Below are 18,503 nucleotides of genomic sequence, written 5' to 3' on the forward strand. Positions count from 1 at the left end.
TCATTTATTGTATTGATCTTATTAGGCTCGTTCGTTAGAGCCGCGCAGCAGGAGGCGTTGACAAAAAACTGCAATCAAGTCGGACAGTTGTCAGCTGCCTTCAAAGTATACACAGGAAGTCACGGAAAAAAGTACTTCCTGTTAGTTCCGAACTTTTGTTTACTTGTAGTTTACAGATCACGTTTGGATTTATTATATGTGTTTATAAATATATATATTTATGTAGAAATGACTGTGTAGCTGCATCCTCTGGTATTTTTATGTCTGCCTGTGATATGTGTTTAGATATGTGTTATGAAAATAAGATTTTGTATTATCAACCACACAAGATGTGTTTTTAGATTAAACATGAGATGAATAGTCAATAATCGAGGGTTAATTATTACAACTAAACATAAAATAAGGATTTTCTACAACACGTCGTGTTTGCTGTCAGATCTAAGAGCCAATCAGCTCTCTGATGTGGCGAGAGCCAGGCGTTTCCCGCAGAACTGGCTCATCTCAAACGAGCCTATTGAGACATCGTGAGTCTGCGCAGAAAGGAGCGGTCGCAGCCAGACACTGGGACCGGAAATGAAGATGATCGGCCTTCATAATTAAAGCTCCTAAACGTCAGGACGTTACAACCATGTGAGTCAGTCTGAGATGACGCGGACACACTGAAGTGATATCTGTTGAGTGATGGATGAAGTGGAACATATAAGGAGTCAGATGCAAAGTAAAAACAAACAAGTATTACACATGACCAATAATAAACTGTTAAATAGTACTAAATAAATATTATAATTACATTAATATGTGTAGTCCAGTGGTTAGTTTCTGTGAGTCAAAGCAACAATAATCCGGATGTTTGGACGTAAATCACTTTTTATTATCATCAAACTCGAGGGATCTTATTCTGAAGGCCGCAGCCGGATGTGGTGCGTGTGCGCGCGTATTTGTGACGCGGTGTTGCTGTGAGACGCTCGCGACCCGGACAGAAGTTAACATGTTCCCGCTGCTGCTGCTGCTGCTCGCGTTGCTGCTGTTGCTGTTGCTGCTGCGCGCGCAGCGCGCCAGGACCAGGTACCCTACATGTAGTACTTTATTACTACTACATGTAGTACTTAATACTGCTACACGTAGTACTTTATACTGCTACACGTACTACTTTATACTGCTACACGTACTACTTTATACTGCTACACGTAGTACTTTATGCTGCTACACGTAGTACTTTATAGTGCTACACGTACTTTATACTTCTACACGTAGTACTTTATACTGCTGCACGTAGTACTTTATGCTGCTACAAGTAGTACTTTGTTCTGTTCTAAAGGTTCTTCAGAGGTCAAATATTCATTGATGAATTATTGACTGGGGTGTTATTACTCCGCCCCCAGACATGTTGCTACACACAGACAGGTACAGACCGACAGCTCTTGTGAAATGACTCTCTAGTGGAATGACGAATTTGAAGAATTTGTTTTTCATAATAATTATAAAAATATTAAGAAATTATACAAATTGTCTATATTTGTGTTTTTGAGCTATGGAACATACCCAGTAATATTTTTAAAATAGGATATCTGCGCCAAATATATGCTTTTCCTGCTTGTCCTGCTCTGCTCATGCACGTGGGCTTGCCCAAGGAAGACGGGTCTAATACGCAGTTTAGCCAATCACTGATTAAAGAAATTCATGAAGGACATACAATTCATCCAATCAGCGCCCTAAAAAAGACTTCTGGGAGGGCTATTCTCATCAAGCCCAAGGCTGCGCGTTCCCGTGTCTCTGTCTCCTCGGGCAGACGAGGCGCGCGCCACCCATGATAACAACATGACAGCAGCGAGCAGGAGCCATTGCTCTTCAAAGAAAACCAAACACTAACTCTGTATAATCTCTCTTCCAACACCTGTTTGAGAGAAGACCTTTGGCTGAGAAACTACAGGTAAAACACCTGGTGCCAGATCAACCGACCACCAGTCCGAAAAGCAATGCAGATTTCTTTCTGTGCCTGAGCCGATTTAAATACTTCTTTTACACTACTGTGTAATGTTGCACAATACTAAAAAGGTAGCGCGGTACCCGTACGTTAAAAGCGATATGATTTTGCATATTTTTAGTATCGACACTTTATTCAAATATTTAAAGTGAGCTCACTTTCAATCGTTCGTCCTTGGGACCAAAAACAATTACTTCTGTTTATCTTGATTTAATTGAAGAAAATTCTGGCACATCCAGTTATTGATTTCTTCAATGCATTTAGTCAGCCCTTGTTTGGGACTATAGTCCCCATGTGGTATAGTTATGTAGATTTGTGTGGCATCTGCATAATTATGATAACACACTTTGTTGTTTTTCATAATCTGAGCCAGTGGAAGCATGTAGATGTTGAACAGAAGAGGCCCCAGTATTGAGCCTTGGGGAACACCACATGTCATCCTAGTCAGCTCTGATGTGTAATTAGCTACCGACACAAAGTATTGTCGGTCCTTCAAGTAGGATTCAAACCAGTTTAGTGCTGCGCCAGAGAGTCCTACCCAGACTTTCAGTCTGTCTAGTAGTATGTCATGATAAACCGTGTCGAATGCAGCACTGAGATCCAGTAACACTAAGACTGAGGTTCTGCCACTGTCTGTGTGGATGTCGTTGAAAACCTTAACAAGAGCAGTTTCAGTACTGTGGTGCAGACGAAAGCCGGACTGGAAGACATCAAAACAGTTATTTTCGGCCAGGAAGTTGTTCAGCTGTTGAAAAAACACTTTTTCCATTATCTTACTTAAGAATGGGAGGTTTGATATTGGTCTATAGTTTTTCATTATTTCGGGATCTAAACTAGCCTTCTTTAGGAGTGGTTTAATAACTGCAGTTTTTAGGGCTTGTGGGAAGACACCTGAGAGAAGGGATGTGTTTACAATTTGTAAAAGATCAGCGGTCATGCAGTGGTAAATATTTTTTTGTGTGTTGGTAGAATATCCAAGCAGCAGGAGGATGTGTTCAGATGTTGTATAATGTCTTCTAGGCTTCTTTGGTTAATTGAGTGAAATTGTGTCATGATATTTGAATGGATGCTATTTAAAGATGAGGCAACACATATTCTGTGGTTGGTGTGGAGCCACCGACTGCTTGTCTAATTCTATGAATTTTGTCAGCTAAATAGGAGGCAAATTGATTGCATGCCCAGGTGGATTGGAGCGTAGCCGTTACCGACACCGGAGGGTTTGTTAGCCTGTCCACGGTAGCAAATAAGGCGCGTGTATTGTTATTGTTTTTGGTTATGATGTCAGAGAAGAAGGCCTGTCTTGCATTTCTAAGTTCCAAATTATAATTGTGAAGTCTCTCTTTATAGATACCACAGTGAACCTGGAGATGAGTTTTTCCCCACCTGCGTTCAGCTTTCCGACACTCTCTTTTCTCCAAGGGGATCTTTTCTTTCCCGAGACAACCTTCACCTTAGTGGGTGCAATGGCATCAATAACATTTTTAGAATTGAAGCCATCCACAAGCTCATTGACTGAGATGCAAGAGAGGCCTGGTGTGGAGCAGAACTTCTGAATAAATAGTTCACTGGTGTTTTCAGTGATGTAACACTTTGTCACAACCTTGGTTTGGACATTTGTGTGTAGAGAGATTGCTCTCTCAAAGAAAACACAGGAATGACCAGAGAGTGCAACATCCGTCACAGCAACCATGGAAATGTCCAGACCTTTGGTGATGATTAGGTCTAGAGTGTGCCCCTTGTTGTGGGTTGGACCTGTTACATGCTGAGTCAGGTCATAGTTATCAAGGACACCACATAGCTCTATAGACCCTCTGTCCTGGGGATTATCAACATGGATATTAAAATCACCAACAATGACAACACAATCAATACAGATTATAGACAGCAGTTCAGTAAACTCATCAAAGAAGGTGGCACAGTATTTAGGTGGTCTGTAAATGTTGAGGAATAAAACCTGAGTGGAATTGAGAGCAAAGGAAGTAAAATGGCCAAAAGACATCTGCTTGCATTGAAGAGACTCATTATATAAAATAGCAACTCCACCTCCTTTATTATGCACTCTTGTTTCACTCATGAAACTGAAGTTGGGAGGTGTTGCTTCAATAAGAACAGCTGCACTGTTATCTTGGTCTAACCACGTTTTCAGTTAAAAACAAAAAATCAAGTTTGTGCCTAATAATGAAATCATTGATTAAAAATGTGTTTCCTGACAGAGACCTGACATTTAATAAAGCTAAGTTTAATGTGTTTCAAACTCTATTTGCCCTATATCTTTGGACAGGCTGACGAGGAATGAATGTTAAATTGGATAAATTTGCAGATTTACTAATGTTTCTTCGCAGCCTCACCAGTCAGGACAGGAATTAAGAAGGCTAACTTCATACAGGGCCCCGACTATTCCTGGAGATAATCAGTGGTGTCATTAACCTTGTAGTCCGGACCCAAAAGATATACATTTGTGTCTTTATCAGGTAGGGGAGATACAGGATGGTTGTGGAGACGTTGTGGAGGCGGGAGAGGGGCACGGCGCTTTAACTTTGTTGTTTGTGTCAAAGCACTTAGAACCAGTGGCGGAGGTCTAACTGGAGGGGTTTTAGCACGGGAAGTGGGAGTGCGGAGGGGTGTGAATTTGGTTCCAGCAATGACTCTAGTGGAATAACTCTCTAGTGGAATAACTCTCTTGTGGGATGACTCTCTTGTGGGATGACTCCTGTGGGATGACTTGAATGACTCTCGTGGAATGACTCTCTAGTGGAATGACTCATGGAATGACTCATGTGCTGCAGGCGGGACGGGGAGCCTCCCCTCATCAGCGGCTGGATCCCGTTCGTGGGCAAAGCTCTGGAGTTCAGACGAGACGCCCATCAGTTCCTGGACGAGCAGAAGAAGAAGTTCGGGGACGTGTTCACCGTGCGGATAGCAGGTTGGTGTTCACGCTGGTGACCACGAGACCGGTCCTGCTGCCAGTGGTCTTTAATGGTTCTGTCTCCTCCTGCAGGTAAATACATGACCTTCATCATGGACCCGCTGCTGTACCCCAGCATCACCAGACACGGCCGGCAGCTGGACTTCCACGAGTTCTCCGACAAGGTGGCGCCCGAGACCTTCGGCTACCCGCCGGTCCTCGCGGGGAAGTTCCCCGGCATGCACGAGCAGATCCACCGCTGCTACAAGCTCCTGCAGGGAGACGGGCTCTCTGCGCTGACAGAGAGCATGATGGATAACCTCATGCTGGTGCTCCGGCAGGACCACCTGGGCGAGGAAGGTGGCGGCTGGACAAGCGTCAGCATGTACGAGTTCTGCAACGCGGTCATGTTCGAGGCCACCTTCCTCACTATGTTCGGCCGGCCGGCGGCCGACAGCCGGCACGCCGACATGGGCCAGCTGCGGCGGGACTTCGGCCGGTTCGACACCATGTTCCCACTGCTCATCGCTCAGATCCCCATCTGGCTGCTGGGGCAGACCAAGGCCACGCGAGACAAGCTGATCGACTACTTCCTGCCGCACAAGCTGTCGTCCTGGTCCAACACCTCGCTGTTCATCAGGACGCGGTCGGAGCTGCTCGACCAGTACGAGGCTCTGAAGGACGTCGACAAAGGAGGTAGACGGACGCTTTCAACCTTCACGAGTTCTGATGCTCAACCGCAAGTATCGGTACACACTTTCTGTCTCCTTAGTGGTCAGGAAGCGTTTAAACCAGCAGGAGGAGAGCTAGTAACATTAGCAGCACCGCTAACGGAGAACCAGCAGGAGGAGAGCTAGTAACATTAGCATCACCGCTAACGGAGAACCAGTAGGAGGCGAGCTAGTAACGTTAGCAGCACCACTAACGGAGAACCAGTAGGAGGCGAGCTAGTAACGTTAGCAGCACCGCTAACGGATAGCCAACAGGAGAGCTAGTAACGTTAGCAGCACCGCTAACAGAGAACCAGCAAGAAGAGAGCTAGTAATGTTAGCTAACGGAGAACCAAAGGTTCTCATGCTGCGTTCAGGCTCCGCTCAGTGAAAATGAGTACTAGCTGAAGGTAAATGATAACGTTCTCATGCTGCGTTCAGGCTCTGCTCAGTGAAAATGATTTCTAGCTGAAGGTAAATGATAACGTTCTCATGCTGCGTTCAGGCTCTGCTCAGTGAAAATGAGTACTAGCTGAAGGTAAATGATAACGTTCTCATGATGCGTTCAGATGTAATCTAGTAAAATCAAGTGTTGGTGATGAACTAGAATAAATCCAGACATTTTCACATGAATATAAAATAGATATTAGAGATGAATTATAATGTTTTACTTCCTAAAGCTCATTATTACACTTCACAATATTCAAACACAATATGATGTTTACGTTCACATATTTTGTAGTATTCAGAATATTAGTGAGCATGTTGTATGTGTGTATGTGATGGATATTATTACTCCTCAGCTCATCACCTGACCATCCTGTGGGCGTCCGTGGGGAACACCGTCCCTGCCACCTTCTGGGCCCTGTACTACCTGTTGAGTCACCCTGAGGCCCTGCAGGTGGTCCGCCAGGAGCTCCAGTCCATTCTGAGCCTGAGCAGAGTCCAATTTAGCAGGGACCGGGATGTGAGGCTCGACCGGGACCAGTTGGAGAAGCTTGTGTATCTGGGTGAGTCCGCCTCCTCAAACGTATTCTCAGTTCTGATGCGATGGTGAGGTGTGTTCAGGAACACCTGTCCTCCGTCCACAGGGAGCGCCATCAACGAGAGCCTCCGCCTGTCCTCGGCCTCCATGAACATCCGCGTCGCTCAGGAGGACTTCGATCTGCGGCTGGACAGCGAGCGCTCGGTGGCCGTCAGGAAAGGAGACTTCATCGCCCTCTACCCTCAGACCATGCACATGGACCCCAAGATCTACAATGACCCACAGGTACGACCACCAGGGGGCGACTCCTCTGGTTGTATAGAATTCTATGCTTAATTTTTTTTGATACTTTTTTTTATTTTATTGATTTTCTAGATATGCATATAAAGAAGAAGTTGTGTACAATACATGTTTATAAAAGATACACATGCATATAATCATACAAATAAAAATAACAATACATAGGAGTATACCCGCATATACACACACCCTCATACATGTACACGTATACACACACACACACACACACACACACACATATATATATATATATATATATATATATATATATATATATATATATATATATATATATATATATATATATATATATATATATATATATATATATATATATATATATATACACACAGTTTTAATTAACCCCTCCCACTATTAGCGACATCCTCCCCCCTCATACATCTACATATATTATATTGGAATATTGGAAATATTGGAATAGACCAGGTCCTCTAACCTGTGTGGTGCGGCCAGATTGTCTTCAATTGGCTTCCAGGATACCGATGCCTCTGGATTCAACCAAATTGAGAGTGGTCTCAAAACAAAAGACCAAAAATAGTATTTAAAGTTTGGAACTACTGCTCTTGGTAGAACATCCATCTTAACAATTGAAACCCGAGTCTGTAACAATTTTGAACTCTCAGTCCATCTGTTAAGGTCAGATTCAATACGTTTATATATGTCCAAGTAGTTTTTTGAGATGGTTATATTTATGGATTTGAAGATGTCAATGCCAAGGTATTTGAAATGTTTATAGGGATATTAGAAGGTAGGGAACTTGGTGTTAAATATTGATTTAAAGGTAAAAGAGCTGATTTAGTCCAATTACTTTTATAACCTGATAACCGACTTAATTAGACGATTCAAGTGATTAGTTGAATACCCTACTAGTATACTTTTTCATGATATTCTAATTTTTTGAGATAGGATTTTTGAGTTTAATCAGCAATATTAAAACAATAAAAGGCTTGCAATATTTCAGTTGATTTGTAATGAATCCAGAATGCATCACATTTTTTTTTTTTTTTTTTTTAATTGCATTACAGAAAATAAAGAACTTTATCACAATATTCTAATTTTCTGAGACAGTCCTGTAGAAGTCTATGCTTCATGTGTTAAAGCTGCATTCTCTCTCCTGGCCACCAGGGGGCGACTCCTCTGGTTGTATCGAAGTCTATGCTTCATGTGTTAAAGCTTTAACGGCCCTCCTCCTCTGTTGTTGTGTCCTTCAGTCGTTCCGTCTCGACCGCTTCGTGCAGGACGGCCAGGAGAAGACCGACTTCTTTAAGGACGGCCTCCGGCTGAAGTACTACCTCATGCCGTTCGGGTCCGGCTCCTCTCGGTGTCCCGGCCGACACTTCGCCCTCAACGAGATCAAACAGTTCCTGAGCCTCCTGCTGCTCTACATGGACCTGCAGCTGGAGGAGGGCCAGAGCGCGGCCACGCTGGACTCCAACAGAGCCGGACTGGGGATCCTGCCGCCGGCCACCGACGTACGCTTCCGCTACCGGCCGAGATCGGCTGTCTAACGCTCCCTCGTCCAATCAGAAGAGAGCCTGAAGCGGCGGTAGACGTGCGCTGAGGATCACCAGAAGCTTTGATGTATTTAGAGTCTTTCCCTGTAAACCGTCCAGTGGTGCACTTTCTTCACTGTACAGACTCGTAAATATGAAACTGAGCTCTGATGATGAACTATACATTTATTATTATTGTATTATATTGATTATATACATATTTTTCTAATTTGTTTAGTTTTTACTTCTGTTGATTTAATGTTTAAAGGAAACTTGTTTTCTGTCTCTGATTCAACATGATGTGCATTCAGGATCTGGACATGAGTAGCCTAGCTTAGCACAAAAACTGAAAGTTGGGGGAAACTGCTAGCATAGTTTAGCATGAATAAAGAAAACATCCACCCTCCAACTACATTTGTTAGCGTCTATTTAATGACAACCACTAGACGTGTAGCGTTAGCTCAGGTTTAAAACCGAGACTTTACACCGTTGATTTATTACTAATACTTTATTATTATTATTATTATTAATGCTGTTTAACACAGAACTGAGTTCAGACAGTAAAGTAAGGTGGCGTTAGCAGCAGTTAGCATCGGGGCTAAACTAGCTAACGACAGGAGGAAGTAGTCAGCTGATCTGGATATAAAATAATACATATTATAATGAAGCTTTGTATGTAAGATTGTATGTAGCCTATAAAGTGATTCACGTGTCACCATCTTGAATAATAAACACTTAAAATCTAAACTGAATTTGTTTATACTTTTAATCATTAAAGATTTTCTATATTTAATAACATCAAGTTAGCACCGTTAGCTGCTAGCTTTCACCTTTAGTCTCTAGTTTCTCTGGTTGTTATTAATGTTGGGAGGACAGTTATTCAGAAGTTATTCAGACGTCATACAGCAGATGTTTTCACCAAAAGGCTTCGAATGAGAATCTACAATAATGAACGACAGTGGATAAGTGGTTAGCATGCCCGTCTTTCAATCAGAGGCAGGGCTCTCAAGTGTCACGCATTGAGCGTGACTGTCACGCATTTCGGCCTTAAGTCACGCCCTCCTGCCACACATCGTATTTCTCACGCTGAAAAAAAACTCTAGGCTATTTAATGTGCCGCAGCGCACAAACATGATCTGGTCGCGCTGCCCTCACCATGGAGGAATCAAGCACATCTCCCCCGAATCCCCTGCCAATCAAAAAAAAGAAATGGGCTACACGAATAGCCAATCAGAAAAACGTATCTGTTGTATCTGGGTGAAATGTAATCCAGCAACCAATGAATATAAAGCTAATAATAATATGGGGGGCAGGGGGGCTGGTCCCTGCGGGGGGCGGGGGGGGGGGGGGGGTCAGGCTATCTGGTTCCTCAAAGGCTGATCCGCTCAAACAGTCTGGTTAACTGGAACCAGACTTCAGTGATCAGGATAATTGCGCACGCCGTTCCTCTTCAAAAGAAACCATGATGTTCTAACAGTACAATGAATCCATGATGTTCTAAAAGAACAATGAATCCATGATGTTCTAACAGTACATTGAATCCATGATGTTCTAACAGTACATGATGTTCTAACAGTACATTGAATCCATGATGTTCTAACAGTACATGATGTTCTAACAGTACAATGAATCCATGATGTTCTAAAAGAACAATGAATCCATGATGTTCTAACAGTACATGATGTTCTAACAGTACATTGAATCCATGATGTTCTAACAGAACAATTAATCCATGATGTTCTAACACAATGGTAAATAAACTCAAAGGAAGAATTTCCTCCGCTGACGAGCGGGAGATGAACGCATATGAGGAAGTCCAAAGTTAAATGTATGTGTTGGGGAAATGTATCGGCTAATTTTAAATGCCTCGTCACCCAAATCCATCAGATTATATTGATCTAAATGTAATGCTGGCAGTAGGCTTCATGGAACGCATCATCGAACATAACATAGCATCTAGGGGTCCAGCCCTGGTCCAGCCCCTAGATATGCTGCTATAGGCCTAGACTGCTGGGGGACATCTTAGGATACACCGAGCTCCTCTTCTCCTCTTCTCTTCCTCTTTCGCTCCTCTTCTCTTCTTCTCCTCTTCTTTCTCTCTTTCTGGATAACTTATTGTCTCTTTAATGCACATTACTAACTCTACTTTCTTTTTCCATGGATTCATGGCTGCCTGGAACCGGTCTTGCCTGCTGCCATGGCCCTGCTGATGGAACTGGCCTGGAACCGGTCCTGCCTGCTGCCATGGCCCTGCTGATGGAACTGGCCTGGAACCGGTCCTGCCAGCTGCCATGGCCCTGCCTGCTCCCTCCTCTCTACCTCCTTCTGCTTCATGGATCGTGGTTATCTGGATCATGGACCATGCCTACTACTCATTATATGAATAATTTCTGTCATATACATGTAATTTGCTGTAACTCCGTTACGTTATTCATTCTGGTCACATGACATCTATTGCTTCTGTCCATCCGGGGAGAGGGATCCTGCTCTGTTGCTCTCCCTCAGGTTTCTTCCCTTTTTCCCTGTGAAAGGGTTTTTACTATCTTTATTTGGGGGAGTTTTTCCTGATCCGATGTGACGTCCCAAAAACATTATTCAGAATGGATAACAATACAATATGTGCTATGGTAATGTATGAACAGCTGTCAGGGTCATATCCTTCATATCTTACAAACAAAAAGAGGCTGATATGGTCCAGACGGGGAGGAGCTAAGACTCCACTGTACTGCTGCTGAGGAGCTGGCCCTCCAGCACCATCGGGGTAGACCCATAGTGGAGGGCATAGCTGGGCAGCTCCTCTGGAGAGGTGGGAGTACTGGGAGAAGGCCCATAGTGGAGGGCATAGCTGGGCAGCTCCTTTGGAGAGGTGGGAGTACTGGGGGTAGGTCAGGGAATGTAATGAACACATCAAGAAGTTTCTTCAGCGCTAACTTAAGTTACCTTCTCTGGAGCAGGTTCAAGTTTATGGATGTGTTGCTATGGTGGTTTTGCCAAACTTGATTCGTGGAACGGAAAAGCCTGACTTGTGTAATCTTGTCCTGCAAATGATCCGGCTAACTCCGTTACAGGTACGAGGAACGGGGACCAGGACTCTTTTATGCATTAAACACACAAAAAACTGAGATGTTTAGCTAGGCTAGCAGTTTCCCTCTGCTCCCAGTCATTGTGCTAAGCTAGGCTACACACATCTAGGATCTACTTCAGCAGTGTTGCTGATTTTACTTAATTTTATAATATTTTAACTCAGTTTATTATCTGGCAGGTAAATTCAAGTGAAGTTCTAACAGAAATGGATTTATTATTTGAAATATTCACAACTTGTTTATGACAGCCAGAGCATAAATATTAACATGAAAGTCACATGATACAATCATTAAATCTTCTGCTTCAGATCCTCAGAGAAGGACTTCATCGTGTTAGCAAACTTGAATATAAAGATTAAATAAAATGTAAAATAAAGCATCCAGACATCATGACGTTCCTCAACTGTCCACCAGGCGGCGCTGCAGCAAACACTGCTGCATCAAAGCCAACGGGATCGGTTCTCAGGGGATCCTGTGACCTGAGGTCACATGTTGGAACCGTGCGGATCAGGTGGCGCTCTCAGCTGATGAAGACGTGTGAGGATGACGAGGATAGCATCAGCTGATGAAGAGTTCAGACTCCAAACAGAATCCCAGAGAACAGAGAGTCCTGCAGAACGCTGACGGAGGAACCGCTGGAGTTATCCAGGAACACGGACACGTACTCTCCATCCTGCACACACACACACACACACACACACACACACACACAAACACACGCACACACGCACACACATGAATCTATATCTAATAGATTAATAAAATCAATCATCACCAGACGGCGCTGTCGTACCTGAAGGTAAAGAGTTCCCGTCAGTAAGATGCTGAACGTTCCTCCGGCTGCTGCGACGCCCATCACCGACTCCACAGAGCTGAGGACACAAGGACGCAAGGACACAAGGACACAAGGTCACGCTTCAGTCACGCAGTCCTTAAAGGAGGCCTGTGTGTATCCTCAGCACTAAAAAACCCACAATCCTTTGTCCCTGCCTTCTGTCTCCTGCCTCCTGCCTCCTGCCTCCTGCCTTCTGCCTCCTGTCTCCTGTCTCCTGTCTCCTGCCTCCTGCCTCTTGCCTCCTGTCTCCTACCTCCTACCTCCTGTCTCCTGCCTCTTGCCTCCTGTCTCTTGCCTCCTACCTCCTGTCTCCTGCCTCCTCTCTCCTGCCTCCTGTCTCCTACCTCCTACCTCCTGTATCCTGCCTCTTGCCTCTTTTCTCCTGCCTCCTACCTCCTGTGTCCTGTCTCTTACCTCCTACCTCCTGTATCCTGCCTCTTGCCTCTTTTCTCCTGCCTCCTACCTCCTGTGTCCTGTCTCCAACCTCCTACCTCCTGTCTCTTCCTCCTGTCTCCTGCCTCCTACCTCCTACCTCCTGTCTCCTGCCTCTCTTGCCTCCTGTCTCCTGCCTCCTTCCTCCTGCCTCCTTGATTGTGTACCATGCGTATACTACTCATTATATGAATACTTTCTGTCATTGAATGTGCTGTAACTCTGTTATGAAGAAGTAGAAGAGGAAGAGGAGGAAGAAAAAGGAGAAGAAGAATAAGAAGACGAAGAGGAGGCCCAGAATGATGAGGTGCTCACAGGTTGCTCTGGCAGAGGGACTGGATGCAGATGGCTGCTCTCAGACTGTCTCTGAGCCTCAGCTGGACTCGCTCTCCCGTCTCTGACACACAAAGAGATGTAGAGTTAACGCACACCGCCCCGAGCGTGGCTCGGCTGTTATTGGTCGGCTGAGTCATGTGACCGGCAGCTCTTACCTATCAGCAGGCTGGCGGTCAGCTGGTAGAACCCGGAGACGCCGGCCGTGAAGCGACCGCTGCTGCTGTTGAAGCTCCGCCCCCTCTGGAGGCGCTGCTCCGAGTCTGAGGGCTGCAGGGGTCAGAGGTCAAACACTAGGGTCCACGTGTGTGTGTGTGTGTGTGTTTGTGCGTGTGTGTTTGTGCGTGTGTGTGTGTGTGTCTCTCACCTGGCTGAATGGCTGCAGCTCCAGCAGGCTGCGTCGAGGGATGATGACGGCTTGCAGCAGGCGACTGAGGAAGGATGTGGAGACACGAGGAGGACCGTCACACTGAGCACACACTCCTCCTGCCATGTCTGAGAGAGAGAGATGATGATATCACATGTAAACTAAGATGGAGACTGTGCATGAGTAGTTTAGTTGTTTAAACCTAACTGAGTAGTTTAGTTGTTTAAACATAACTAGTAGTTTAGTTGTGTCAACAGCCTGAGACGTGGTTCATGTCACATTACTTAGTTAATCTTTTTCTCTCTTCAACATAATGAAATAAAGTGTTATTAACTATAAAGTAAACATTCAAACTGTAAACTATGAAAACACACACACACACACACACACACACACACACACAGAGAAAGTAACAGAGACACATCATCAGTCAGCAGGAATGTCAGGAATCCTTCTGCTGAGCCAAGTCACATCCACAAAATTACCACTATTAAGGACTCAGACAGGCTGCCTCCACACACACACACACACACACACACACACACACACACACACACACACACACACACACAGACGCACACACACAGACGCACACACACTCACTCACTCACTCACAGAGCTGTGTTTATATAACCTCCATACAGAAAACACTGCGTGAGACTGAACAGTGTCTGTAGTAACTAAACAAACTGAACACACTTTTCCAAGACGTGTTAGCCTAGCTTAGCACAAAAACTGGAAGCAGGGGGAAACTGCTAGCAGGACAAGACAGAAGTCTGTTGCTTTGAGATGTTTCAGTCCATTAAAAACAAGTTTATGTTTCAAGTCTTCTTCAACACAGCATGATGGTCATTTAGAGACAACAGACCATAAAGCAGGGGCTTTAGGGCGGGGCTACAGGGTGATTGACAGGGGATGCTTTAGGGGGCGGAGCTACAAGGTGATTAACAGGGGAGGCTTTAGGGCGGGGCTACAAGGTGATTGACAGGATGTCGAGTGTGCATCTCCCACATCTCAGTTTGAGCTGCAGCTCCTGGAGGAGCTCCTCCTGCTGGGGTCCCGGAGGCCCCCGGGGTCCTGGAGGTCCTGGAGGTCCTGGAAGGCCATGCTGCAGAGACACATGGAATACAGTCTGTTATTGATCCAGGTGACGAATGAACTTCATGAAGAATTAGGCCTGATCAATTCATGATATGATCATTGATTGTCTTGTCAGTTGAATCACATCGAGATGCATTCAGTGAAATTCAATTCATTTTGCCTCGCCATAATATCATAATGTCGTCTAAATTAACAATAAACTCATTAAATTGGAGAATCTGGTAAATCTCTCGATAGCGTACCAAGTTGTTAAATTAAGTTGAGGTTTCACCTTCATGCAGGAGATGTGATCGGCAGTGTGTAATTTTAGCATTTCTTTTGCCTTTTACAGGCGCTGTTCTTTAATGAGCTGTTATTAAAGGAACTGTTCTTTAACGAGCTGCTACAGATCTGATCAGAACAATCTAAAGACCTCTGTAATGAAAAGTTATCAATCGTTTGTCTTTTTGTTGCCGTCGCTCCGAAAGAGAGGAGGGCCTTGCGCCATGAAACAGGAAGTTGTTGTAACTTCGCTGTACAGGTGGTGCTCAGGAAAATTATGAATTTAATGAGAAAATACTTAAGTATTTAATTTACAGTGTAAACCCCTGCCATGTGGTTATTTGTATAGAAGGGATTTATTTATTGAATTAGCAGAAAACATGCTGCAGGTGATCTCTGGTTCTCCAGGTAGATTCACCTGTGTGACGCAGACTTAAACCTGATTCTAAGAGGACTGGCGGGGTCGGACCAGAGGACTTCCTGTCCAGTGGACATCATGTGACGTTGTGACTGTGTGTTTGTTTTCAGACCTTGGAGGGTTTCCGGGGCCCTTTGGTTCTTCGGTTGTCCCCCTTGTTGGAGTTTCTTCTGAAGATGATCCAGGAGCTGAGCGGAGAAACTCTGGACAGATCGGATGACAGCGGCTCCTGGCGGACACAAGGTTCATGAGTTTAAGATTAAAGAACTACAAACTACAAACTACAATGATGAAGATTAATGAACTACAAATAAAGATTAAATAACTACAAATGATGAAGATTAATGAACGAGAAATTAAGATTAAATACCTACAAATGAAGATTAATGAACTACAAATGATGACTATTAATGAACTAAAAATGATGAACATTAATGAACTACAAATGAAGATTAAATAACTAAAAATGAAGATTAATGAACTACAAATGAAGATTAATGAACTACAAATGATGAACATCATCATCATCACATTGGACAACTAAACTACTCAGTTAGGTTTAGACGACTAAACTACTAGTTAGGTTTAGACAACTAAACTACGCAGTTAGGTTTAAACAACTAAACTACTCAGTTAGGTTTAGACAACTAAACTACTCAGTTAGGTTTAGACGACTAAACTACTAGTTAGGTTTAAACAACTAAACTACTCAGTTAGGTTTAGACAACTAAACTACGCAGTTAGGTTTAAACAACTAAACTACTCAGTTAGGTTTAGACAACTAAACTACTCAGTTAGGTTTAGACGACTAAACTACTAGTTAGGTTTAAACAACTAAACTACTCAGTTAGGTTTAGACAACTAAACTACTAGTTAGGTTTAAACAACTAAACTACTCAGTTAGGTTTAGACAACGTAACTACTAGTTAGGTTTAGACAACTAAACAACTCAGTTAGGTTTAGACAACTAAACTACTCAGTTAGGTTTAAACAACTTAACTACTCAGTTAGGTTTAGACAACTAAACTACTCAGTAAGGTTTAAACAACTTAACTACTAGTTAGGTTTAAACAACTAAACTACTCAGTTAGGTTTAGACGACTAAACTACTCAGTTAGGTTTAAACAACTTAACTACTCAGTTAGGTTTAGACAACTAAACTACTCAGTTTGCTTTAGACAACTAAACTACTCAGTTAGGTTTAGACAACTAAACTACTAGTTAGGTTTAGACGACTAAACTACTCAGTTAGGTTTAAACAACTTAACTACTCAGTTAGGTTTAGACAACTAAACTACTCAGTTAGGTTTAAACAACTTAACTACTAGTTAGGTTTAGACGACTAAACTACTCAGTTAGGTTTAAACAACTTAACTACTCAGTTAGGTTTAGACAACTAAACTACTCAGTTAGGTTTAAACAACTTAACTACTAGTTAGGTTTAGACAACTAAACTACTCAGTTAGGTTTAAACAACTAAACCACTCAGTTAGGTTTAGACAACGTAACTACTAGTTAGGTTTAAACAACTAAATTACTCAGTTAGGTTTAGACAACTTAACTACTCAGTTAGGTTTAGACAACTAAACTACTCAGTTAGGTTTAAACAACTAAACCACTCAGTTAGGTTTAGACAACGTAACTACTAGTTAGGTTTAAACAACTAAATTACTCAGTTAGGTTTAAACAACTTAACTACTCAGTTAGGTTTAGACAACTAAACTACTCAGTTAGGTTTAAACAACTTAACTACTAGTTAGGTTTAGACAACTAAACTACTCAGTTAGGTTTAAACAACTTAACTACTAGTTAGGTTTAAACAACTAAACTACTCAGTTAGGTTTAGACAACTAAACTACTCAGTTAGGTTTAAACAACTAAACTACTCAGTTAGGTTTAGACAACGTAACTACTAGTTAGGTTTAGACAACTAAACAACTCAGTTAGGTTTAAACAACTAAACTACTCAGGTTTAAACAACTTAACTACTCAGTTAGGTTTAAACAACTAAACTACTCAGTTAGGTTTAGACAACTAAACTACTCAGTTAGGTTTAGACAACTAAACTTGTTTATTATCTAACAATGTAACGATCCAAACTGAAGCACACTGAACATGTCGCTTAAGTGTAAAATAACATATTGCTAATGTTGTGTTAGCTCTGGCTAACTAACATGCCTGCCCGGTCTCTACTGAGCATGTGCAGCTCTCCCCATGACGGGGTGAGGACGTCTATCAAACGGGTCTCCATTGACAGCTGCACATGCTCAGTAGGGATCAGGTAAACATCTGCACATGCTCAGTAGGGATCAGGTAAACATCTGCACATGCTCAGTAGGGATCAGGTAGACTTGTGCTTCTCACCAGGACCTCGGCGCTGACGGCCTCGTCCTCCTCCAGGCCCTCCTCCAGGCCCTCCTCGCTCTCCTCGCTCTCCACCTCCTCAACGCTCGCTGCCTCCGTCACCATCATCATCATCATCATCATCATCGTCATCGTTGTCATCGTCAGGCCCAGCAACAGAGGCAGCAGCGGCGGCCCTCCTGACCCACCAAGGGAGCTCCGGCCCCGGGTCGGCCTGGCCCACATGCTGGGGTGGAGCAGGAACCGGAGGAGGACGGGTCAGGTCTTCAGGTCTTCAGGTCTTCAGGGGTCTTCAGGGATTTAAGATGGTCCCATGATGCACTCTGGTGAGTCTGGTCCCCTTTAGGTAGGTTTGTAGGAAAGTGAGTTTTCAGTCAGAGTTTCTTCTTCTTCTTCTTCTTCTTCTTCTTCTTTTTCTTTTTCTTTTTCTTCTTCTTCTTCTTCTTCTTCTTCTTCTTCTTCTTCTTCTTCTTCTTCTGCGCTTTGTTTCCTGTCTGTTCAGGAGGAACGTTTTGTTGCCAGTGAGTCGAAGCTGCTACAACATAAAACAGTCTGTGTGAGGAAACTCTCTCTGTGGGTGGTTTGGTCCCTCCTTCTCCTCCTCCTCCTCCTCTTCCTCCTCCTCCTCCTCCTCCTCTTCTCTCGTCTGTCAGTCGTTTACTCTGCAGACGAGTGACGGCATTCTTCCTCTCTGATCCTCTTCAGTTGGGCCCTCTCTGATCTGCTGAGTCGTTTTTTTTATCTCTCTCTTCCTCTTCCTCCTGCTCCTCCTCCTCCTCTTCCTCCTCCTCCTCATCCTCTTCCTCTATCTGTCTGTGGATCTGAAGCTGTCATTCCGTCTGTCTGCAGTCTGTTTCTAAATGTTCCCTCAGCGTCTGTCTCAACGCCCATCGTTTGTCTTTCTTTGCCTC

General features: G+C 43.7%; 2 protein-coding genes across 2 annotated transcripts; one reads left to right on the top strand and one right to left on the bottom strand.

Moving 5' to 3' along the window:
• Positions 1 to 988: 988 nt before the first annotated feature.
• Positions 989 to 9,117, top strand: cyp7b1 (cytochrome P450, family 7, subfamily B, polypeptide 1; the record flags this gene model as incomplete). Its single annotated transcript, XM_079227509.1, has 6 exons — positions 989 to 1,065; positions 4,771 to 4,907; positions 4,983 to 5,585; positions 6,403 to 6,609; positions 6,691 to 6,869; positions 8,117 to 9,117. 6 exons carry the CDS (start codon positions 989 to 991, stop codon positions 8,411 to 8,413), a joined length of 1,500 nt encoding a protein of 499 aa, XP_079083635.1. The 3' UTR covers positions 8,414 to 9,117.
• A 2,554-nt stretch (positions 9,118 to 11,671) lies between these two features.
• On the bottom strand, positions 11,672 to 18,225 carry LOC306743763 (erythroferrone). The gene is made up of 8 exons (XM_079226321.1): positions 17,593 to 18,225; positions 15,341 to 15,457; positions 14,460 to 14,556; positions 13,449 to 13,576; positions 13,240 to 13,351; positions 13,064 to 13,145; positions 12,275 to 12,353; positions 11,672 to 12,154 (listed from the first exon to the last, which is right to left on the bottom strand). The coding sequence occupies exons 1-8, from the start codon at positions 17,815 to 17,817 to the stop codon at positions 12,056 to 12,058; spliced, it is 939 nt and encodes a 312-aa protein (XP_079082447.1). The 5' UTR covers positions 17,818 to 18,225; the 3' UTR covers positions 11,672 to 12,055.
• Between the last annotated feature and the right edge of the window lie 278 nt (positions 18,226 to 18,503).

The sequence above is a fragment of the Taurulus bubalis genome (assembly GCF_910589615.1).
Source record: "Taurulus bubalis genome assembly, chromosome: 1".
Lineage (NCBI taxonomy): Eukaryota > Metazoa > Chordata > Actinopteri > Perciformes > Cottidae > Taurulus > Taurulus bubalis.